The 25,429-nt window shown below is 52.3% G+C and overlaps 1 protein-coding gene across 3 annotated transcripts in view; it reads right to left on the bottom strand.

Annotated features, from left to right (window-relative positions):
* The window catches only part of MICAL-like (protein), a 62,211-nt gene that overhangs the window by 14,396 nt on the left and 22,386 nt on the right, over positions 1-25,429 (bottom strand). The window contains exons 1-5 of one of the 3 annotated variants that reach the window (XM_084604356.1): positions 17,954-18,127; positions 8,560-8,893; positions 8,100-8,194; positions 2,908-3,099; positions 941-2,842 (exon numbers count right to left, since the gene is read on the bottom strand). In XM_084604356.1, coding sequence (XP_084460482.1) covers positions 941-2,842; positions 2,908-3,099; positions 8,100-8,194; positions 8,560-8,893 — 2,523 coding nt within the window. In that variant the 5' untranslated portion in view covers positions 17,954-18,127. Of the gene's footprint in view, positions 1-940; positions 2,843-2,907; positions 3,100-8,099; positions 8,195-8,559; positions 8,894-17,953; positions 18,128-25,429 lie in introns of those variants that run through there. The other 2 variants (XM_084604354.1, XM_084604355.1) reach the window with 2 other exon arrangements.

Genomic DNA, 25,429 nt, shown 5'->3' on the forward strand with positions numbered 1-25,429 from the left:
ACTTCTAAGGCGGGCCCGCTCGCCTGCGGAGCAAACTGGCCTGCTCGCTTTTGTGCGCCGGCAGTAAAAAAAAAAAAACACCAGACACAAAAAACACCAATCAACGCCCTAAACGGGTGGAGACACCGCAATGCGCGTTTCTGCTTTGGAATCATACGCGGCAAGACATTAGTAAACACGAATCCCCGTGTGAAATTCACCTTCGCCCGGCGTACACAACTTATTGAAATTCCTTTTCAGTTCTGCATGGTCTCAGCACTCTCCCTGTGACATAAAAAGATGGCATTAAATGACGTACGCGAGGTACGAAAATTTGTAGCACAACAGTCGCCTGTTCGTTTGCTGTTATTGCGGCTTCTGAAACAGTTAAGCCGAAGAGCTGGAATTCATTAAAACAGCAAACCGCTGATCCCATTATCTTCTGGCGACCATTGGCGACATACTATCACGGGAATCTCACATGTTACGGCGAGTCCATTTACTACGAGCTCTGTGCGACGAAATGTGATCATCTGAAAGTGAGGATCGTGATAAGTGGGCTTGTGAGTGCACTCACTTCAAAGCCAGATTTCTCGAAGGTCCTATATCTCTTCCTTTTTTGGCGCGTCGGGATGACAAGATGCTTAATTTACGGCAATGGAAACATGAATCAGCAAATATATGGAAAGAGGCCACAAGCCAGCAGAAGAAGCAGTCAAGAAGAAACCTTTCCTAGAGCACGATTTGCGCCTACGTATAATCCACTGTAACTGGTTGATCACTTGTGAAGATTGTACCAGGCTTTTCTTTTTTGTGGCGTCAGAAATTCTTGCTTTTTTGACTGACATCAGGCTGGACTGCATCTCGTGGTTTACCGCGTCAAGAAGCAACCCCGTTGTTGCTTGCAAAATAGTATGTGAGCTAAACGATTGCTGAGAGGAGAGCAAGATGAATTTCCAACCTCTCTGCGGACTGGAACTGGCACTGACGGCGCAGGCCGCTTCTTGCGCTTCCAGTAGCCAAAGGTGCCCTTGGACGGCGTGCCGCTGTCCTCGTGGTCCGACCTGCGAATGGAACGGTTCACTTCGTCCTTTTCACTCTTGTTCCAAGACGAGCCGCCACCGCCCACGTCGCTCTTCTTGGCCTGCACCGGCGGAGGCGGGGGAGCCGGCTTCTTTCTTGCCCTCGGGGAGGGCTTCAGCGGAAGAGCCATCGGGGTGCGATGCAGCAAGGGAGACACGTTGAGGGACCGCTGGCTCATCGGAGTTCCCGTACTGCTGGAAAGATTTGACGCGGTCGGCATGGACGTTCTCCTTTGGGGAGACAGACTCGAGAGAGACGCGTCCTGATCGTCATCCTCCTCCGAGAATGGGTTCAAGGATTCGTCGTAGCCAATCAGCTTCCGTCCAGGCGACTGAGGAGAGCCGGCAGCGTCGTCACCTTCGGAATCGTCACCAAATGGATTTAGGGACTCTGGATATTCCTCTTCGTCGCTTTCCCCGAACGGATTGAGGTCCGTCGGGTAGGACGTCTGCTCCTGGTCGGGAGGCTTTGGGCACTCTGCCTTTGAAGGCGACTCTGCAACCACCACTTGTGGCTTGGTCAGCGGGCTTTCCTCCACTTTCTGGCCTACTTCGTCGTCGTTTTTAAACGATGTACGGAGCTCTGTTTTTCGTTCCGGACTGTCTCTGGGCTGTTGCAGGCTACAGAGTGAGGTGTCATTGTCGTCAAGAGCACTTCTCTTCCGGTCCAATTGAGAACCTTGCGCTTCTGGATTATGTACGTCATCGAGTAATTCAGGTCTTTGCAAATCTTCTTTGGGGATGTCATCGTCGGGATACAATGACGGTGGTGGTTCGGACGGCAGGGGTGGAGGAGAAGCCGAGAGAGCCTCCGCTTGGCTAGGCAGTTCGCAATTTGATCCTGCGCTTATTGTAGCAACTGAAAAGTTACCAGTGACCCCAGGCTTCAACGTCCTGGTTCGGGGTGCGGGTTTCGGCAGCGTGTCTCCCACGGTCACTTCCAATACGATGACCGGCATGTCTAGGACAGGTTTTAGCGTGCTCTGCCGTGGTGGTGACGCCGTCTCATCCTGAGACTTGAGGAGTGCCACACCCGGCTCCTCCGCGGGCGATTCCGGAGTACACTCTTTGCGCTCTTCGGAGGCGACCGGGCTCGCGCTTCTCGGGGAAGGTGACACGCCACGCTTCTTACCGTCTGGCTCGCTCGAAAACCTCGAGAACCTGTCTGCACCCCGTTGTGACAGCGGGCTCACGTACCCACCACCGCTTCGCCTGACGCCTGGCGACGAGTCGTCCGCCAGGCCCTGCGAGAATCGCTTGATGTTTTCGCGTACCGTCGACGTCTTAGTGGGCTCGTCGTGTCGCCTAAGAAACGCGGGAAGTTCCGGTTTCTCGATCGATTTCCATCTGGCAGCTGGACTCTCTTCTTTCTTTTTCGCCGCGTCATCCTGTTGCACGATGTCTTTCGTCTTGCCGCCCTCAACGCCGTTCCTGGGCGTATGGTCTGTCGACGCAACACTAGTGATAGCCCATGGTCTCGCGACGAGCTTTCGAGCTGCGCTCGGAGTCACGTCTGGCGTCGTGTCCGGCGTCCCTATGGGCGTGCTTCTCAGGGTGACTGGCACAGCGCCGTTAGTCGCTACGGGCGCAGCACCGCCGTCGGCGACCATGGCGTTTTCGAAGAGCTTGCGAGCTGCACGAACACTTTCCGTCAGCTCGAGCTTCTTCTCGGGTATCTCTGGCTTTGGTGGCGGCGCGGTGTGCCCCGAATCTTGAGGCGGGCTCTGGACTGGCGGTTCTGCGGCCCTTTTGTTGGGAAGAACGAACTCGGGTCCCTCATCCTGAAAAGAAGTAAAAAGGAGGGCGCGATTAGATATGTCACATATTTTACCACCGCAATGGGTACCTTTGGGCAGACGGTGCACTCGTAAGTTCCGGGCGCGTGTTCACACTCATTGTAGGCGCCCGGGTTGAGGATGGCGTCGCAGCGGCTGCAACGGAAGCACGACCGGTGGTACAGCCGGCTGTCCACGATAAGCCGCTCGAGTAGGAACACCCGGTTTCGGCACGTGTGGCACGAGTCGCCCACGCCCGACACCTGAAATACAGAAGGGTGTACGCGGCTCAAAAACTCCCGCAAAGCTGTGCCTATAAAGTGAGCCACACAGCGAGAAAAAAAAAATGTGCTGTCACCGAGTTTAATTTCTTTAAATAAAGCACCTTTCCTGCATGTCATTGCAAAAGTAACGATTTACGACAACTTTAATTGCTGCTCCTCGATATAAAACGAGTGCCATTCGTTGTTGGTTTTCATGAGCAAATAACAGAACTTTCCATACGGTTTATGTAAACCGACATATGAGCGGCGACGAAAGGGACAGAAAACGTCTTCTTGGATTATAGTTGCACACCGATTTTTCAACCACCCAGGAACCTGGCCGCGAAGTTTCATTTTGATCTGTAGATGACAAGGGAGTACCGAGTTTATGGTGATGCCCGTCAGAACACGATAACTAAGTGGCTATTGCTCAGTGGTTACAGCGCTCGACTACTGAGCCGCGTACCCCAGGGTTGGATGGATGGAATCAACTTTATTAGATAAAAAAATTATAGCTTCGATGGAGGCGAAATGCGAGGCGCTCGCGTGCTGTTAAACATTCCCAGGTGGTCGAATTTGCCCGTAGCACACCACTATGGCGTCCCTAACCTATGCGCTGCTCGGGACCTTAATCCACAACTTATAATCTTACGCGTATAAGCGTATACGCCGCAAAGCCGCCGTCGCTGTAGACGGCGGTCGGGAAGAATTCCGATAGGTCGACAGGTTCATGACGTCACACTCATGACCTCGTGCGGGAACTGCAAACACCCCACATTCAAATAAACATAACGTATTGGGAGAGGAAATTCGGCTTCCGGTTGGGGAATTGCAGAAATCAAAATTCAATAATATTTTCGCAATTGAGGTTCGAATCCAGGCCCTCTGCATGCCAGGCGGATATGCGGCGCATAGGCCACGAAGGGTTATTGGTACAACGCTCTGTGATGCGTATGCTTTGATGTGTATTTGGGACGTGTACCGATATAATAGTAATTTTAGAAATTTAAAAATTTCAATAAGAAAGTTGAAGAAATGCGCGGAATGAAAAGGCGCTTGTTAAGGCGAAGCTTAAGTGTCGTCGAAATCTATGTTGCCTAGAAACCTTCTATGTATAAGCTGAACTTTAAAAACATTTCTCTGGTTTGAAAGTCCAAGGTTGATTCACTCATGCAAAGCTCTGCAGCCCTGTTTTGAGCCGCTTTAAATGATTGAAAGGGGCCAAATGTGGAACTGGGGTTCCGAAAAAAGTTTTCTTAAAATAAAAAGCGCTGATTCAGGTTCATCGTACCGTTAAAATACGGGGGAAGGGGTGAGGGGGGGGGGGGGGGTAGTGCGGCTCTAGTGAGCTTCGATTTCCTTAATTCTACTATACGACGCCTGCTGCCTGTGCGTTGTTAGAAGGGGAAAATAATTTAAATCACACATATAATACGATATGAGCCGTGCACAGGTTACCGAGCGGTACACGGCACACTCGCAATGGGCGTTGGCAGGTATTGCGATCTTCGTCCATGTTATGAATGTTTAAAAACTAGTTTCCGGGAAGTCCAATGCGCAGTAACTGTACACCACGCCTTTCCCTTCCTATAAATCAGGTTGTTTTGCGGCCCGGTTCAGGCGTCCACAGGGCAAATTATTATTATTATTATTATTATTATTATTATTATTATTATTATTATTAGTAACTGTATCGCTTCTCGGTGCATACCTCAAGGAATTGAGAGGAAGGTGGGAGCAAAAGAGAGAAACAGGTGCTCTAGTGGAGGGGGGCTCCGGAGTATAATTTCGACCACCTGGAGACGTTTCCAAGACACCGCGCAGTCCATGGGCGCCTTATGCGTTCCGGCGGCCGACGCGTCCGTGTTCGATCCCGAGCATGAATAAGTCCATATTCGTGCAAGGGTACAGCTATTATGCAAGGCGGGGATATTATCCTTTTTTTTTTTTTTTCAGTAAAGGAAAGCCATGGTAACTGTCTCACTGCTCAGTGGACACAGCCTTGCGAGTTTTTTTTTTTTATCTGACTAGATCCACCGTGACCCCGTTACGTAACTTTTGGCACCGGAATTGAACAACGCCGTAGAACATTTTTCCGTATGATCAAAACGCATCCAACTTCAAGGATCGCAAAATAAAAAGGAGGAGAAAGAGAGCGAGGAAAGAGATCGAATTTTGTTAGCACAGGATACACACGGCGTGTTTAATGGGGTTTAGCGTCTCAAGGCGACCAAGGCTATGAGAGACACCGTAGTGAAGGGCACCAGAAATTTCGACTACCTGGAGTTCTTTTAAAGTGCACTGACGATGCACATCACACGGGAGCCTCTCTCATTGAAAAGTTGCCGCCGTGGCCGGCATTCAATCTCGCATCCTTGAACACAGAAGTCGAGCGCCGTAACAACTGCGCCACCGCGGCGGGTCACAGACGGCGCGTCATGCGTGCATAAATTGGTTGGTTTGGTTTAACGTCCCAAAGCAACTCAGGCTATGAGAGACGCCGTAGTGGAGGACTCCGGAAATTTCGACCACCTGGGATTCTTTAACGTGCACTGACATCGCACAGCACACGGACGCCTTGCTTTTCGCCTCCAGCGAAAAGCTACCGCCGAGGCCGGGATTCGATCCCGCGTCCTTGGGGACAGTAGTCAGTCGCCGTAACCACTGCGCTACCCTTTGCCTTTCGCAGTACACTATAGCGAGACGACTGCTTCGAATTTACCTGGATCTTTCTTGCGATTCGGTGAGGTTCGCTGTGTGTGGTTCGGTAACGCGTCTGTCAGCAAGCCTCTCTTTTAAAAGCGACGATATAGAGGCACAGCATGTGCATGGTGAGGCGCGCACAACGCGGGATCCAGAAAAAGCAGGCTCGGCAGAGCCATTCGTCCCGAGCGCCCCTATGGGATAATAGGTGGCTCGTGTAGCAAACATGTGCGCGCAGGCCGACATCGTGTGCGTCCGTGGCCGAGAGGAACGCAATGTTATCGTGCTAGGGAGAGTAGAAAGCCGACAGGCCGCGAGAGAAACGCTAATCTCGTTTGGAGGGCACCGACCTCCGCGACGCGCATTGGGAAAGCATACGGTTCTCCCTCTCCTGATAACTATGTATGTATGTATGTATGTATGTATGTATGTATGTATGTATGTATGTATGCCCGCACACGTGAGTGTCAGTTATCGGTCAAGAGATAGTGCTCGCCACTGAGCTTTGCCGTGTGCTTGTCATTGTAGTAAATGTTTCTACCGAGCACTTACTCCTGTTGCTGCTAGTGCGACATGTTATTCGAGAGAAGGAACCGGCTGCGGAAGAGAAGACTACCGTTGTATTGACGCCTTTTAGCTCTGGTTCCCGACGACTAGGCGCCAGAACAGAGGGACAACCTAAACTTGCTGAAACTCAGTCGTGTACCCCTAGTGCCGACGCGTGCTGTGCTGCCATCAGAGCAGTCTCTCTGAAACGCGCGGCGCCCACATTTACTGCGCATGCGCGGATTGCCTAATTGCAGCGTCGGAATGAAAATTGGCGGGACCATTAATCTCTGCCTTGAGTGCATGACAAGAGAGCGTCAATGTGCTCCTCCAACAGTCTGGGGCCCTCTTTGAGTACCACTTTGCATACACGGACTCTTTTTGAAGCTTAAATTAATTTTATTTTTACTTCCCGCTAACTACGCGGTATGGCGTGGACGCATAAAGTCACCAAACAACCGCACGGACGAGCTGCCTCTGCTGTAACGTATTTATCCCAGACACATTGCGAAAAGTATGGCGGAAGTCACGTGTCATCTCTACTTCATGGTAGCAAATAGCAACGGCGTTGTTGATGCTAAAGGCTAACATGGCCACTGTCGCCAAATGAGAGGCACGGGAGAGGAGGGAGCTGCCTTTACGGTGACGTCACGGCCTCTGATCTAAGTGTTCCTTCCTCCATACATTTGAGGGAGCGTGAAGAGAATTTTGAAGAGAAAAGTGCTCCAAGAGCCAGCCCACGGTGGACCTCAATGGCCAGGATAGTAGGTAAGGCCTACACATTACGTCACGTTTTCTACGGAGTGTTGTTCTCCACTAGCAAAATTGGAGCAATTTCCTGGCACGAAACAGCCATTCTTTCCGGGAAACTATACCCATAAGTTGTCCGCATGCGCTCTACATTCGTTTAATCAACCTGTAGCGTACCCACCGACAAGGAGCCTCCACTTGTGTGCATTTTCTGGCCATCGAGTTTTCCGGCGGAAAAGTTTTCTGGTTTTGTCCCCATTCGCCCTATTCACAGCGTTTAGCAGGGAGAGCAGCCAGACGACCAGGCGGCCGCGTGACTCCCGAGTTGTTGCAAGGTGTCAATGCACGTCTCCACAATATGGTGGAAATTCACCGAGAGTATATGGTGCCTCTTTGACCTTCAGCCCTGCGATCAGCGAGAGCGCTTTTCTTTGGTGGTGAGAAGAGACAGGGAGATCGTGTTCCGAGGCCTTTCTTTCTGCCAAGTAGTTAACGGGGCAGCTTTTGTTTCCTCGGACAAGAGCGGCCTGCAAGAGAACTGCTTACCGGTGCGGTGCTCTTCCTCATTGTTCCGCAGAGAAGGGGACGCTGGCAGCTGGGGCAATCGCTTTATTATTAAACTCACGTACAGCAATTGAGCAACAACAGTCTCGTCGACGGAGGACGACATGAAACGCACATATTTACATCGGCAGGAGAAGAAGAAGAAACAAAATGCACTAGCAATGCTGGCTTTGGTATAATCTCCGCGGAAGAGGGTTCTTCCTCCTCCACTGCGTTTTACAGCAAGTGCGCTGAGAGGACAATGCCGTCGTGTGGTCCCGGTCTGGAATGCGCGCCAAACAAGTAGTAGACCGTGCGAGTAATGACCAGAAAATGGCGCCCCTTTTCGGTCAGAGGTGGGCACAGCGAGGAAGCAGAGGAGATCACGACTAAAATGCTCGGTGGCGCTCTGGTGGCGTGGCGCAGCAGCAGCAGCAGGAGGACGGAGTCCCTCATACCTTGGTCGGCGGCCCGATGCTCAGCGGTGCCGCAGAACTCGTGGGCCTCTTCAGCGCAGACGCCGCCGCCGCAGCCCTGCGCCGAGATCCGAGGCCTGCGAAGGATGAACAACGGCATACCGAGTCAAACACCGCAATGCGTCTCACTGACTGCTCCACGACTCTGTCCACCCAACCCCCTAATTTATATTCGCCATTTCGCCAGCAAGCCATCGCAGCACACCTCTAGCCATCTTGGTACAGCTCCAAGGAGTTTTCTTTCCTCGAAAACGTCAAGCACTGGAATTAGCGAGCCGCGGTGATTACCCACCAAGCTACTTCCCCAACTTGGCACAACTCCAATGCGTTTTGTTTACCTCGGAAGCATCGATTACGCAGCGGAATTTGGGGAGCCGGCGATCGCTTGGTGGCCGTATCCTTGGAACGGACGGCACCGGCAACAGCGAGGGACAATACTCACCGCCCTCGAAGTACTGGTAGAACTGGGACACGTAGGTGGCCACACTAAGCCGGTCGGGCTCCCGGTGGGCCAGCATGTCCTCGGCGTCCAGCAGGGCCGGGATTCCGAGCTGGGCCTCGGCTACGCTGAACGCCAGCCGGTTGTTGGCCAGCACGTCCTCCTTGCGCAGGGACTCGAACTCGATCAGGTCCGGCCGGAAGTGGTGGATGAGCGCGCAGAAGGCGAGCCCGTCGCGCCACGAGCTGCTCATGTCGACCACGCGAACGTCGCGGTAGCCCTCCGTCACACGGCGGCACCACAGCTCGAGCGCCTTCAGGCCCCGTCGCTCGCCCATCTGGGTCAGCGCGCGAGGAAAGTAGACGCGCACGGTCAGCGACCGGCCGCTGTTGCTCATTCGATCCTGACATTTTCTACAGCTCGGACCGACCGACCGACCCGCTTCTGGGACGACCTGGTTTCGGAGGGGCGCGCTCAACAGATCCACCCTCCGGAAACTCCTTTTGGTCAAGGTTGCAGCCCCCCCCAAAAAAAAGACGTCTCCGTGCGGTGCGCAGCATTTACGGCCTAGCCGCCTCCAAGTGGACCCGAGTGCAGACGCCAAAGAGGGAACATCAGCACGCACCATACACTTGCGTGAACACGATTCTCAGCTTTGCCCCGAACGCGCACCGGTGTTAAATGGAAGGAGATTGCGTACTACTTCACGAAACTGCTCGCCGGTCAAGTTCCGCTTGCTTGGACACGAGAAGTGTGGCCCCGTTTGTTCTCAACACCCACCCATTTACAAGGGAGACCCCTGAAGAAGGCGGACAAGGGACGCAGGAAGCTTTCAACATAGCGACGAACTTCAGGCTTCGGATCCCGGAGCTTGAAATGTTATTACAGTAATGTTCTGCAGCACCGGCGGGAAGAGCAAATTATTATTTTTTATTAACTTCTGGTTCATCCAAGCGTATTTGCTGTTTAGGTACGTGCCGACGTAAAGACAAGTTTTAGTACTTCTGGCATTTCTCGAGAGAGGCGGCAGTAGGCCTCCCCTCGCAACACGGCTTCGGACAGCGAGCCCATCAATCGCCAGTCACAGTCGTCTCCGGAAGTCGCCCGCGAGACTTCGTCTAATAGTGTACATTGACTCATATATCTTTGAACCGAACATATGACCCTGCCTCCTTCGTATACTACCCAGCAATGCTCTGACGAACCCCATACTTCGCATGCGATCAGCCTTGGTGAAAAGTTGAGAGCCATATAGACCACACCGTTTGACACATAGCACCAGCGACTCGGAGATCAACTCCCCCCTCGTAGATGAGGCTTGCGCAGATGCGACCGGAGCCGGCCTCAGCAATCAAATCTTTCACGTTGTTGACAAAGCTCGTGCAACTCAAACCTAAACTCCTACTCCTGTCTCCCGAGAGGCTGTGACGGAGGCGCCACATCCCACGTAGACTCAAACGCGCTCCTCACAACCACTATAATCGCACACACCCCAAAAAAGAAGGACAAATACTCTGTAAAGGAGTCCCTCCAGCCAATGGCACCGACAAGCTGTCATGACGTCACAGTTAACCTGTGGTTAATTCCTTTCCACCAACCAGACGAGTCACATTAACAGGTGAAAGCCGCGGCATTCAAGTCAACACAAACTGGTGTTGCACTGCCTGCGTTGAAGGGCATCATCTCCCACTTCGTTCTTGAGTTGCAGCTGACTATACTAAATGCAGGAAGAAGGCGAGCAGAGAACAGTGGGAAGACAAAAGCCACGCTACGGTGCCATGGCCACGCTTTATACAGCACAGCCGGCTAGCACCAGGACAGGGCACGGAAGCTATTCAACCGCAAGGACGCCTCCTAATCTCGCACGGAGCAGCAGCTCGTGCAGCATCGCTGGGGCTGCTCGGCCAGATTCCGCACGAACTGTGCCGCGGCGCGTTGCCGGAGAGAAGCCCAGTCCGGCCGTGACAAAGCCCCGTTGCCTGAGGGCGCAGCCGCGTATCTCGTGCGATGCGATGTACGTGCCCCTGATGACCCTCGCTACGCCTTCCTCCTTTTTTCGGACAGCGTTGTCGCCCAGAAGCGGGAAACCAAACTCGCCCCGAAAGGGGGGCTGAAAGAAGAAAAAAAAAAAAAAAGAAAAAACCGCAGCCCGAATTTGCCGGCAAACCACGACACCTTCCGACTACCGGCGAACAGCGCGAGAAGAGAAAGCTGCACCGTTGCGCCAACGCAAGTTGTGAAGAGAGCGCCCTGTCACGATGCACCGCCCCAAGGACGGTGATTCCGGCCGAGCTGCACACGAAGAGGGCAGGCAGCTGGGTCAATGACGCCAAGGAGGAACACAATCGCCGATTAATAATGCATTTTCGCTCGGCCACAAAATAACCCCCGCCGTGACCCGCCGATGGAAGCTCGCCGCCGACTAATTCCGCAGCCGAGGGCCCACGCAGTACAATGCAAGCACGGCCTGCGATTACGTCAACGGACAGGATCTGATGAAGGGGGGCAGCAACGTTATATGCGCCAACATTTCGCCGTCGCCGCTACAGCGGCCCGGTACCCGCTGAACCCGTTCGTGCGTGAGGTCTATAGCTGCGACAGGAACCGTCCGCGGGGCTCGATGACGCGTTGGGACTCGACGTTGCGGTGAACGCACAACAGGCGGAAGGAGGAAACGAGAGGCCACGCGAGAGGCGCTCGTTTGGCCTAGCGGGGGCAGACGACGCCCTGGGCCGCCCCCCACTCTTCCGGACACGAGGGGAAAAAGGCCCCCCGGGCGACAAGCTCTCTCTCCTCGCTCCGCTGAGCACATGAGGCCGCGTTTCCGCATAGTGCCGCGTCCGCCATGCCACGGGTTCGATACCCGGCGGCCTTCTCAAATCTCTGTCCGGTACATCCGAGTGTACCGCAGCACGGTCGCAGAGGAAACGGCCGTCGAAAAAAACTACAAAACTGTGTCGAAAATACGACAAAATATCCTGTAGTTCTGTAGTTTTTCTGTAGTATATTTCTGTTGTCCGTAGTTCTGTAGTATTTTTTTGTTGTAACTACAGAATGTTCTGTTGTCACAACAGGTTTCTCGTTAAAACCCGCACAGAAATTCTGTCGTAACATCAGAAAAAGCTGTCACCACGCATCGCGCCCATCACGGCATCGTGTTCCTCGCAGCTCTAGGACGCGCCGAGTGTTGTTACGGCAAGAGGCCTCCACTCGACGCGTGGTGACGACAACCTTCCTCCGACTGCAGACTGCGCGGTGACGACGCTGGCAGCCGCTCTCTCTTCCACCGCCCGTCCAACACGACGACCTATCCGATGACGAGATTCATTCAGCGATGGCTATCTGCGACGCGGTCATGGAGCACCGCCAACAGCCGACTTCCGGTAATTTCATCACTGATCAGCCCTCCTTCTCAAAGCACGAGCGGCATTTGCACACCGTACTGTGGAGGCGGCTGACGCGGGTTTCCTCACAGCCCCCGCGACCGGGCTCATCCGTCGAGGCGTGGGTCGAGCTCGCGCCTCTTCCACTGCCCGCGCATGACTGGCCCTGAGACCAATTGAAACCGACTTTTCAGACCGACTCGACCGGTTCGAAGAACTGCTCAGTATACGGCACGCCACGCTCATCCTTCGCACGAACCGTCCATTGTTCTCAAACTGCCCCCGATTCAGGAGGCGACGTCCGAGAATACAAGCGCACACCTGGTGGAACATGGTCGTGCTATTCAATATCGCAGATTTCGAATGCTTGCGGATATACCCAATTACCCTACGTATCCAAGGCCCGAAAGTTTTTAACGGAAAGCGAACGGCACGCATTAAGCGGTTATTCGATAACTGCCTCAGAAGAACATTGCTCGGAAACTACCAGAAGTGATGAGACCGTCGCCGATTTGGACTACACTGACTGGAAGCCTTTAGAAGAGGACCCTGTTTTACGACCAACACGTCAAGTAGACGACTGAAGAGGGGTTATAATCCTAAGTGCCAACACGACCGCCGAAAATTCAACTGCGTTGGCACCTCGCTGACTGACTCAGTTCGCAAAGGGCGTGGCCTCTCCGATGCCGGATTAAAGGGAGCCTCTCGAATCGGCCCCAGAGCAATCGCCACGCATCGGGGGCAGGGGATGTTCAGTCCGGGCTGACAGGGTGCCTCGATGACATCAAGAGGCACCCTCTAGACGTCGACGAGGACGACCAACGCAGAAACAGCCAACAGGAAGGATGCTGAAATTGACAAATCACGCAAGCAAAGAGCTGCGTGACGGGAAGAAACAGGGAAAGGAAGAGGTAAAGGTGGCGGAAGCAAAACTTCACTCCCCGAGCACACGCGCGGACACCCGGCGCAGTCAAAGGAACCGGAGCCAGCGACAAAAACAAGCGGCATAACACAAACCTAAAAGAGCCGCATCGTGGAATAGCGACAAGAGGCGGAATTGCTATGACCCGAGGGGCGGCTCAAGACAACGCCCTAACTTTCAGACGGCAGCCGGCTGAAAAGAGACTTAATTGGCGGGCAGCAGGACGGAGAAGATGCCTTTATGCGCGGCCATGGCCACCGACAAGAGGCGCGGAGCCAAAGCAGCGCTTCTCCTTGGTGCGTGCTCGTTGGAGGCGATCATGAGAGCATCCGCTGCAATATTCGGGCACACTGCCAAACAATGCGGCCAACGGAGGACTTCCTCGTGCACTGGGAAAGGATAAGAATACACCCAAATGGCTCGAACATTCGAGAGAAGGAAAAAAAAATGGCGGCACTGCATGGCGCAGTTCCTCCCAACTCCTTGTGTCGGGCGACCCACGGCAATGCCGCGCAAAGGAGTATTTTTAGGGCGCGCGACCTACCTGCAGAAGACTTTTCCGACGCCCAATAAGGCTGGGTTGCACAAATAAATACAAATGTGGTGGCAATGTATAAAAGGAAAAAACTTACAGCATAGGAGTTAATGGACGACTGAGGTGCTTCACTGGACCAGACGCCCGTAGACTACGTCAATCATTATATACGGAACACTACAGCCTTGAATTAAGGGGGCAAAATATCGGTGAACGGACTTGTTGTACAGCATATCTTTGCAAATAGACAACAAAACCACAGTCGTGAAGACCATCTGTACAGCAGTTGAACTAAACGAACATCGGAATGCGGCACCTGAAAAGCAACGATCCGCATTGGGACGTGCATTATCGTACAAGTTAAGGTTACCACGCAAATAATGCAAAAGCTCACTTTTTCCATCACCACTATCGTCCATATACGTCCAGTGCAATAGAAAGGCATCTCCCAAAACTCTGCAATTAACCCTGTCCTGCTCCTCCCGAGGCCATCTTCCGAATGTCGCCTGACTCGTTGTTGGTGTAAATATTAATAGAACAGTATAGCGAAACGCCCATAACAAGGCGAACAAATTGATGTACCAACTGCGCTGCCGCAAGTGGCATTACACCAGCAACGCATGGCTTCCATATCCAAAACTAACTAATCCCCATGCTATATCCGCCCGAAATAAAGCTGCTGGTTTCTATACGCTTTCCACGCCAAACTCGATACTCTTTCGAGACATTCGATATTCGTCATCATATATTACTTCATAACGCTTTTTTTTTTTTCACGCATCCTCCTTCACCTCGCGAAGCACCTTTGCGCATTTCCAGCCACATACATAGTTGGTACAGCATTAAGTACACACATGAAAGAGGCGAATCTTTTTAATTAATCCACACTTCTACGTGCCAGCGTTCATTCCAATCACCTTCCCGACATTATCGCATCTATCAACTATTCCAAGGTAAGCTGCGCAAACATTTCCTCAATTGATATCGTGAGTTCTTAATGTTTGTTATTCTGCCTCATGGTATTTTTCTTTTCTTCCGATTGCCACTGCGCACTATCCCGGTTTCTTGTGCATTTCACTGAGATTAACTGTTCTACTGCTTTACTCTCCCAGTCGAAAAAAACTAAGACAAAAACTACAACATACGACAAAATATTCTGTAGTTCGTCGTCAACGTCAGATTTTTCTGTACTGGCTTCCTGTTGTTCTGTAGTGCTCTCCTGTTGCAACTATAGAAAATTCTGACGTAGCGACAGAAGGTTCTGTTGTCCCAACAGGATTTCCTGTCAAGAACAACACAGAATTTCTGTCGGAACAACAGAAAATTTATGTTTTTTTTCCCCGATTGGGGGAGCCTTTCCAAGTTTTTAACAACATCGCGAGAGCGGCGATTTCCCGCCGCAGCGGCACCGAGGTGAAGTAGCAGAGCGGAAACGAACGTGCGCCACCATGCTGCTGTGGCAAGAACTGTCTCTGCTCGACTGCTGTTCTGTTCCGTGCGAACCCCCGCGAGGCAAGTTTCACGGCCGAGTTCTGAAAGCGTTTATATTGTGCGTGTTCTCGCTGCTTGCGTGTTTGTGGCTGTGGAATGGCGCAAACGCGCAACGTTCTAAGAACGACAGTGCAGGCCTCGGTTGCGTCCTGTGAGAACGCGGGCTTCGTTTATAGTTCAGATTGTTAACCCCCTTACTACAGACCTACTCCACATTGGTGGATTCCCGTTCAGGCTGGGCCAACACCGCTCCCACGTCGAGTTCTCGGTCTATTTCGCACACGCCCTGCCATTTGATCTGTTAGTTTTCCAGTTTAGCCCGCTATGGAGAACGACTGCCTGGGACATGCGGTGATATTGGACGCAAGCACGCATTCTATCCAGTCCTCCCTCCCACAGTTCGTTTTTCGTAAGTAACGACTGTAGGCACACGCTATAGTAGTGTGCAAATTGAAAAGAAAACAGCTGTTGATAACTTTGTGCAGTACTACGCGGCCACTTAACAGCAAAGATGATTTTTTCTTCAATATTCCACAACACTAAACAAGTCAGGTTTTTAAGTGGGTAACCAGGGAAGTCTTAGCAACGGACTACTTTTTGTCGCGGAAAAATTGTGCGCGTCGGTTACTAAAGACATAAGTAGTATCTGACAGTGGGCTGTGTGCCGCAAATGCGTGCTTTTTCCAGCATCAACAGCATTGCCTGCAGCGGATAAAAACAATCAGCCTCAGCTTGTGGAGCTCCGATGCATAACGACCGATGATGGGCAGGAGGGGTTGTTCGAGCTCACCAGAAAGGCCTAACAGATGACGCTCACTCCAGCGGAAGGAATAGTGTGGGCATGCCCTTGCATTTATTCTCCTCTTCAAATGTCTTCCGGGCAGTCCGAAATTCGGAAGGGTGTAAAACTTGTACTTATGTGTGCTTTTGCCTTGAAGTTCTGCCATGACCAGATTTCTCCCTTTAGCTTAATATATCGCGTTGTACTTTACAGTTTGTTCCTGCTCTACTAATGTATGTAGGTTCTCGATCCCCCCCCCCCCCCCCCCCCCCCCACCCTTTCTACTCCCCCAATTCACTAAATGCTTGTTTTTGTGGTCTCTGAAAAGTGTGTTGAATAAATTAGTAAAAGCACTCAGCTGCCTTACATCGGTAACAATCCTCCTTTAGCGATGCATGCCCCGCGCGTGACTTCTTGAGGTTATCTTCAAATCTCGTTCGTTCCCTTACCTGCTCTCTCCCTGTCTGTCAACGTTGACACTACCGTTTTCACTCCCACAGCTTGCTGCATTATAAGCACTTTATTTTCAAGCCTTCTTTCACTTACCCTCTTCCCGAGCGCAAGTTAGTGCCGTGCGGTAAACGTGGCCGAAACTCTCCATGGCCGGATACAACGCGAGTCTGCAGTGCAGCTCTGCCCACAGTTACGATCGCCGCACAGAATTCCTCCGCGACACACGCACAAAAACATTATAAACTCATTAGTTTTGATGTTCCAAGCTTGTTTGATAGGTCAAACATCAAAATGCCTAGTCCGTAAACTGCTCTTTGTGACCCGAGCTATATGCGCGCGCTACACTCCATTCTTGTTCTCCTGGTCCGGATCTGCTGTCATTACACGCCTAAACTTCCTATTTCATACAGATGAAAGTTGCTCAAGCTTTCTAGACACGATTTTTTAGCTCTACGGATATACTTTGCAGGAATGGATCTCTCAAAACTGAGCCGAAACTTCTGTCCTCAAATGTATCGTGACAGTCATTCGGCACCTACCAAACATTGCAAAGACAGAGAGAGACAGAATACACACACCAAGCGTACAAAACTACACGTCTGGCGTCAAGAGTTCGGGATTCAGTTCTGGGGGATTCGGCTAACTTCGGTAGTGCTATTAAAAAAAAATAATAATAAAACCCGTCGTAGCACCCGCACATCGACTTGACAGTTTCATCTCGGCGTGACAGTTGCTCCGTTCTGAGCTAGTTCCATCCAACTTCACTCGCAATGCCGTACGTACAGTTCTCGACACAGTGCTGGCTGCTGTCCCGTTCATGACAGACGCGCCGCCGAGCCCCCCCAGCTTCATTTTCTTTCCTGTACTTTGAAACGTCCCCGGCCGTCACGCGGCCTGGTCCACGCACCGTTTCGCGCACAGCCATTCCGCTGTTCACGTAATTCGAGGCCACTGCCAGCCCTTCCCTACCAAACAAAAGAAAAACTGGCCGAGGGGGAGCGCGCTCGCCGGCGGGCACCAAGCTCCCTGCATTCAAACTTTTGACACCGGAAAAGACAGTCGACTAACGCCTGTCTCCTTGTACGAATGCTACGCTTGCGAATTCGAAGATGCAGGCCTTGAACACTCACAAAGGGCCCCACAAAGTAGGCGAGCGCAACGCTGTTTCGAGCTACTTTGGTCCAGAAGCCAAACCGCTGTGAACGGCCCCACGTTTCGCCACGGCTGCACATCGACTCGTCCGCAAGCGTGCAAACGTGACAGCGGTGGCCGAGCAGCTCGTGCTTGTCGCCACAAAGAAGAGGGCCGCCCCGGGTCGTTAGCCCGGCGACACCGATTCGGGCGTTTGGCCGCTGCCACTTTCCTCCTTGGCGACCAGCCCCCGTCACCTTGGGCCGGCACAATGGGCCCCCGACCGGAAAGCCAACAATGAACTCTCTCCGGCTCAGCGACGATCCGGAAGGGTCCGCCGCCGCCGCATCGACGGACGCGGCGAAAGTCGCCCCTGCACGTGCATCGACAACGGGAAGAAAGCGAAACGCAGTCACGCACACCGTCGGAGAGATAAGGAGGAGCGCCTAGATAACAAGCGGCCGAGAGCGCGCAGGAGGACAAGTCCCGTTCCCACCGTTACCTGAGTCGACGCTACTGCAACGGCAAACCAACGGCGTTCGATGAGACACGAGTGGAAAATGCGCCCACGCGGTAACGAACAAGCGAACCACGCCTACACCCGTACGCGCGCTCGTTTCAAAAGCGCCGCCTCGGTCGTCCAAAAGCATCGACGCGGCCGGGTCGAACCGACACACAAAAGCAGCAGCAGCAGCACTCACCTCGCCGGCGGCCACGGGGCGGAAAAATATATCCGAAGGGAGGATGGCGCTCTGCCGACTCTCGCGACGCGAGCGGCGGGCGCAGAATGGAGCAGCGCGCGGGAGGGAGCGGGTCGCCCCAGTCGGAGAGGAAGCGACGGCAGCCAAACCCGCGGGGGCCGAAACGAGGTCATCCGCCGCCGTGCGCGCCACGTAGCGGGCCGCGCCGTCGAGAGTCTTCGGCGAGGCCCGTTGGGCTCGCACCGTTGGGTTGCACAGACACACACACAGACAAAAGCCACACAAGCTGGCTCCGCCGAAGACCTGCTCCGCCAAACAAGCGAGCGACACGCCTACGGTGTGCGCTCGGCGTGCTTCTTTCCCTTTCTCCGAGGGGCTCCCATTTGTATCAATGGATTTATACTTCTGGCCACGGCGGTTAAGGCTGCGGCTACGTCAACAGTTAGCACGCCATGACTGGGCTGCCCGAACGCGGCGACGTTACTCGAAGCTTCTATTTTTATGCTCTCGGCATTTCGCTGTGTGATCCTTGCAAAAGGAAAGCACAGCGAGCTTCTTCTTTTTACTTTGTTATTTTCTTGCAAACAATTCTTGCTGCGCAGCCAATCAACTTACCGTAGCGAGGAAAAAGTGCGACCACAGCCCCTAGACTTGCGTCCCAATTTCTCCATCATGTACTTGATCCGTCCTCCGCATTGCGATCGAGGGTGTTGAGAAGTGCTGCTTTCGACGAAATTCAGGAAGCTTTCGCAGATGCCAAGGTGAAATCAGTGCGAGCAAGAGTAGCAGCGGCGGCGGGAACGGTCTGACTGACAAGATGCCGGAAGGAAGGAAGTTTTGCCTAATAAAGTTGTTTCCGCCCATCCAAGCGTGGCCCCGGGAACGCGAAATCACGACAAGGGTATGAAAGCTACATATTTACCATTGCCCATCCAATCTAGGGTGCCTCGATGCGCACGCCCTCCATGGAGCGGGGGAGGGGGGCGCATCGGGGCACCCTAGATTGTATGGACAATGGTAAATATGTAGACGTGGGGGGACATCAGCGCCAATTACTCTCACAGCGGCAGGAGGAAAGCCAACTGGGGCGTCGTAATGTTTTCGCGGCAACTGTGTCCAGCAAGAAGAAAAAAGAAAGAAAAGGCTGTGGCTAAAGCTACGTCAGAAGGATCCGGTACATTTTTATTTATTTTTTCAGGTACGTCTGACGGATCCGACCGCTGTGCTTTGATGTTATGGCCAATAATGCGTCGGATAGGCCACATTTTTTTTTTTTTTTTTTCAGTTTGGCGCATTCGACGTATCGCGTGAAGTTTTCGTTAAGTTCAGTAACACGGATACGACGTTGTGTTTCGATCCAATATTGGTCGCAACAGGGCAAACACAAGCTGACACAGTCGCACAAGTGTGAGTCGTGCAGTGGCTACCTTTATCCAGCTTTCACCGTTTCTACGCAATGCCTCGTCCGATGTTTGTCAGTACGTGCGTGAAAAACAGATATATTTCGGTTGCATATACTGCTTGGCACGGGTCGCCAGGTAGTAGTGTTGAACTACAAATTTTACCCCTAGCTATATTTCCATGCAAATATTCGATTTTCTATCGTGTACCAAAGTCCGGTGCCACATATCACCTCGTGTGTAACGAAGGCTAAATGTACGCGAAATTTAGCGAGAAGACAAAGCTGCGGACTGAGCCCTCGTCTAGTCTACCCCTAATTACCCAAAGAACATCGCTGTTCGTACCCAAGTAGATGATTCCCACTTTCGACTTTCCGGCTGTACACTCATGCATTGCGGTACAGTGCGTCTTCGTCTTGACAGGCTCGCCGGCCTGCTGGTCAACGCCGCTGTACCACAGTATGCCTCTAGTAGATTCGAGTTACGACAAACATCCTATTCCGTCTGTCTGCATGTGTTTTGTGTGTTGTGTTGCGTTTGGTTTAACGGCGCATAAGCAACTAAGGCTATCATGCGCCAAACACGAGATGTATTGTGTTTATGTTAGGAATACGAAGTACAGATATCAAGGACATCACAACTTGTTTAGGAGCATTGCCTCTTCTAGGAATTTAAAAACCCTGGATGTATCGACAATTGCATCCTCTCCGAGGAGCAAGGCGGCGTGAAATGGAATTTGCTCTCTGTAGAAGTGTGTAAAATATTTTCCTCTCAGTTTCTCGAACTTTATGCAGGAGAATAAAATGTGGTTTATAGTGACTTCTTCTCCACAGCCTTCACATATCGGCCTTTCTTTTTTCCTAAGAATGAAGTTGTGCGTCAGATGGGCGGCACGTCCTATACGGAGGCGACACAAAATTACTTCTAATAAGCGCTTCTGATGGTTACACGACTTCCATTCCTCAAGTTTTGGTTTCACGGCATGCAATTTGTTGTTTGCTTCATTGTCCCATGAAGCTTGCCATTTTCTTCTCAGTTCTATTTGTACATATATTTTTGCATCCCAATATGGCATATACTTCCTTTCTGATTTCTGAATTTCTACATTGCAGGTAGCTGCAGCAATTTTATCGGCTCTCTCATTGCCTCTGATCCCCATGTGGCTTGGTATCCAGCAGCACTATTTCCTGCCCCCGTGTTTCTGCTGCTATTATGGTATTTATGTCTCCCACTAAGGGCTCTACTGCTTTACTGGGATGTAGAGCTGTGATAGCACTGAGGGAATCAGTGAAGATTATGCTCTTTTTCTATGTTTTTCTTCAGTATATGTTTTACGGCTACGGAAATGGCCTGACTGCATGTAAAGACGAACTAGCATTTAATTTCATACGGATTACAGCGTACGTGTTACGGACGGGTATTTTGCACGGCGAGGTGCGTGTCGTTCCGGCACTCGACTTTCGGAGACAGCGCAAATGCTGCGAACAGCTCGTTCACATTACGAGCAGACTGAGGTGACACTGCGAAGCGAAAGCTGCCCATGAATATGTGTCATCTGCTGGTTTACGCCCCGCCGCGGTGGTGCAGTGGTTAAGATGCCCGACTACTGTGCCGGAGTACTCGCGTTCGATCCTGACCGCCGTAGGCTGCGTTTCGATGAAGGCCAAACGAAGAGGCGTCCGTGTGCTGTGCGATGTCAGCGCACGTTAAAGGTCCGCAGGTGGTCGAAATTACTCCGTATACCCCTCCACTACGGCTCCTTCTTCACTCTTCCTACTTTACTCTTTCTACTTTCACTCCCACCTTCCTCCCTTCCCTTACGGCGCGGTTCAGGTGTCCACAGAAACAAGTGTGACAGATACTGCGCCTTTCCCTTCCCGTGAAGCAATTATTATTATTATTATGCTGGTTTACGTCGTGTCTCCTGCCGCCGTCGCTTGCATGTAGCATGTGCGAGTGACAGCAGTGCTTGCCGCACACAACTTTAAGTGGTTTGGTTTGTTTTAAGGAGATTAACGTCCCAAAGCGACTCAGGCTATGAGAGATGCCGTAGTGTAGAGTTTCGCTCGAGAATCTGGAAGCAAAGCGCAGCAAGCGGAATGCGGACATATGTCAGGCGTGACTTTAGCCACGCGCCTAATATTAACGTCCGCCGTACCTTTACCATACCTTTACCGACATTCGAGTGGATAAGTCGGACGTGAAAAAAAAAAAAATCCAAATCGAACCACAAGCGAAATTGGAACCATCGCCGGCGAAAACCGAGGGACTCAAGTTATCTGCGGCGTTTCGACCATTCAACTGCCTCCGCAGGAAATTATTCATTTTCTTTTAACTGAAGTTGCCGAGTCGTGACTTTGCTGGCAATCTCGTCGCCACCGTTGGGTGGTGTTGAGGACACTGTTAAAGCTACGACCATGTACCAAAACGCAGCCGGGCGAAAGCAGTGCCACGGCTGCTATGGCCCTGCCTAAAGCCACATCTGCAGGCAGGCATGGAAGATTGTTTATCCACGCCAACCGACCGTAGTGGTGATGGCGCTTCAGTAAGCTTTGTCAGAAAGAGATGAACTAGCCAGCGATGATGCTAGCACTCGTCATATTTACGCATACAGGCACTTACCAGAGCATGGTGTCGCAGGTGTGATCGCAGTGACGGTGATGCTTGCGAAAAATCGCTACATGTGCGGCGCGGCTCGTAGGCGTAAAATACAGAGGCACCGCAGTCGTAATATTGTTGACACTTAAGCGGACTTGAAACCGTTGCTGTAAAAGAAATTCAAGAAAGCGCAGCCGCCACGGACACGGCCACAGGCGATATCTTGCGCAAACGCGGAGAAGGCCGGCCGCCCGCGTAAGACCGAAAGTGCAAAATAAAAGCCTCAAAAAAAAAAAAAAAAAAAAGACATTCTCGTGTACTGTACGCATCCACAATTTTCGTTTGTATCAACTACAGTTAATATTACATCTTGTTTTGAATAGGTGTAGTTTATAGTAGGGCCATTTGTTTAACCTACACCAACTACACCAGTGTAGGAAATCTCCTATACCTACAATGGATTTTTGCTGCACTGGAAAAGCTGGTGTAGATTAAAAAGAAATAGCCATAATAAGTGCGTACATTTGCAGGAAGCTGACCAAAAGCCACGCAGAAAGGTTAATGCGCAGAAGCGTTGCGCAGGGGAGAAAAAGTCGAAGGAGAGAGCGCGCTAGCTTTCGAATGCTGCTGCGCGTAAAGGTGTATTTTTTGGCTAGAATGTTCATCGCAGCCCAACCCAGCAAATAAGCTGACAAGCTAAGCATATGACGTGTCTAGTCCCTTTAATGTGTGAGTGGCACACGCGGCAGCTGTCCTCTCAGCCGAGTCGCCGCGTGACGCGTAATAATATTGTGGACGTAAGCTAGAAAGGGCTACGGGCATAGCGCACTGTCGGCAGGGGGCGAGCAGTATTTTGCTGTGGCGTCGCAAAGCGATCGCCTCCCGCAAGACGTATACACCTCTTGTCATCTGGCTACATTCCTCTTCCAAAGCAGCTGTGACTTCCATGACACTGAAATACAGAACGGTGGCGAATCGCATGCGCGCAAGCCTGACGAAGCGCGTTGGAATGCTATCTGTGCGTGTATGTATACACATGTGCCTGCTATAGAAGGGGGGGGGGGGGGGGGGGGGGTGTCATGAGCAGGCCCTGCCGTGCCTGGCGGTTGATGGCCGACGCTCATTTTGTGGAGAGGCCGACACATTCCACATCGCTTGGCCATGTTCGAATATTTAGGGAAATCTCCCAAGGTGGAGTAAATTTGTAATAAGGAAGTAATTACTCATTGACATCCACCCAAGCGCAGCCATACGGCTACAAAGGAAAGCTATACAGCTTTGTCAGAAACTTCGTTGTTAAAGAAATATTCGTCCTGGTCCGGAGATCGAACCCGGGACCACCGCCTCTCCGGAGCAGTCGCTCTACCGTCTGAGCTAACCAGGACGGTCAGCAGAACAGATGGTAACGCGAGAGCGAATTTATCAGTAACTCGAAGTGGGAGCAGTGTGCCTGACATCACACAGTGCACGAGCGCCATAGCCGGGTTCAAACCCGGGACCAATAGCAAGAAACTATATATGTCCGCGCCTTCGCCTTTACAGGCGCTTTGGTTTGGAACGGCAGAGGGCCAGTCAGACTTCGGTGCAGTATTTAAAACGAAAGCCCGCCTACAGAAGTGGCGAGATGACTTTTGCCATACTGCAAAAGGCCCTGGAAACTACATACAGCAGCAAACCGGGAAAAAGATTAACTCGAGAGGAGAAAGCTCAGCTGATTCACCTCTGGGCAAGCAGCCTTGATGAGCGCTTCATCTGACATACAATAAAGAAACAGGGGAAGCGTTAAGTGAAGAAAGCGATAGCGGCTAAGCGTCCAATTATAAATTACCAAGTACAATACCGAATATCGATCACCAATTGTCAATCCCAATTAGCGATTAGAAACGTGACTGGGTTATACTACACGCCATAATACGATATATTGACACATGCCATTCATAGGCGACGAAGATTTGAACCGGCGATTCGGAGAAGACGACGAAGCGAAACAGTGCTCCGCTTTCGTGCTGCCCTGACTGGCTGTTGGTGTCCTTCGGTGTCAGAGTGCCAGAACGCCTTCTGTGTAGCGTTACGTTACAAATTTGGTGGAGGAATCGCCAGGTATCGATCCAGTCCTGCAGAATCAACCTGCCAATACGGAGCTTACCCCCGTACATCAACGCCTCGGCCGCCGCCTACGTGGAGAGCCCCCTGAATTCGGACCCCTTCCGGCTGCTACCAGAACGACGCATCCTCAGACGGCCGTCGAACCTGCTGCAATGACATCTGAGAGCAGGCTTCCCACCCACATCCTGTGTCATCAGCCGCGAACACCCCCCTCCTTTCATGGCGACGTGTTCGAGGACGCCGAGGACTGGCTTGAGAACTACGAGCGAGTTGCTCGTTACAACGGGTGGACTGATGAGCGCAAGCTCCACAACGTGTACTTCGCCCTTGAAGAGTCTGCACGGAAGTGGTTTGAAAACCATGAGGCTGCCTTCCCATCCTGGGCAGCCTTCTGTCGTGATTTCAAAGCCACCTTTCCTAGCGCCGACCGCCGGGAGCGAGCAGAAGCTGCGCTACACTCGCGCAATCAGCGCCCGAACGAGAGCGTGCGTATGTTCTTTGAGGACATGACACGCCTTTTCAAGCGTGCAGACCCACAAATGCCTGAAGATAAACTGCGTCACCTGATGCGGGGCGTTAAACAAGAACTTTTCGCCGGACTGGTGCGCAGTCCACCGCGCACTGTGGCGGAGTTTCTCAGCGAGGCAGCGACCATGGAGACAACGCTGCAACACCGAGCCCGTCAGTACAACCGTGACGTGAACATCATTGGGTCCGACGCACCTCCTGTGCATATCGGCAGCGACATGGACGCGCTACGAAATCTCATCCGTTCTGTCGTGCGGGAGGAACTGCAAGCGCTCCGGATGCCTTGCAACACAACAGCTTTTCCTTCACTGGCTGAAGTCGTCCGGGACGAGGTGCGTATGGCAGCTCAGCAAGTTGCTGACGTTCCCCAGCAGCGCGTTCCCCACCAGACGATCGACGCGAGGCCCACCTACGCGTCCGTATTACGTAGGGCTCCCCCGCCGGATCATAGTATCAACGCCGCAGCTCCAGCAATGGAGCCGCAGGGTCCTCGCATGGAGGGACTCGCATGGAGCCGCATGGGGCCTCACTACTCCCCTCCGCCAATCTACCAGCGACCCCGTCAAGTATGGCGGCCCCGGGACCGTCGCCCCCTGTGCTATCATTGCGGGGAAGCCAGTCACCTTTACCGGGCGTGCCCGTACCGCCGCGTCAACATGCGGGGTTTCGCCTCGGAGGAACTCCACCCTCGGAATGACGAACGGCCTACTGAGATTGCAAGCGACCTTGCAGCGCGGCAGTATCCCGTAACGTCCGGTTACCAAGAGCGTCGGTCTACGTCCCCGACGAGCTACCGCTCTACAAGTCCCCATACTTCCCGACGCCGCTCCTCTCCCAGCCCTAG

The sequence above is a fragment of the Amblyomma maculatum genome, chromosome 5 (genome assembly GCF_055883805.1).
Source record: "Amblyomma maculatum isolate TAMU_Amacu chromosome 5, ASM5588380v1, whole genome shotgun sequence".
Lineage (NCBI taxonomy): Eukaryota > Metazoa > Arthropoda > Arachnida > Ixodida > Ixodidae > Amblyomma > Amblyomma maculatum.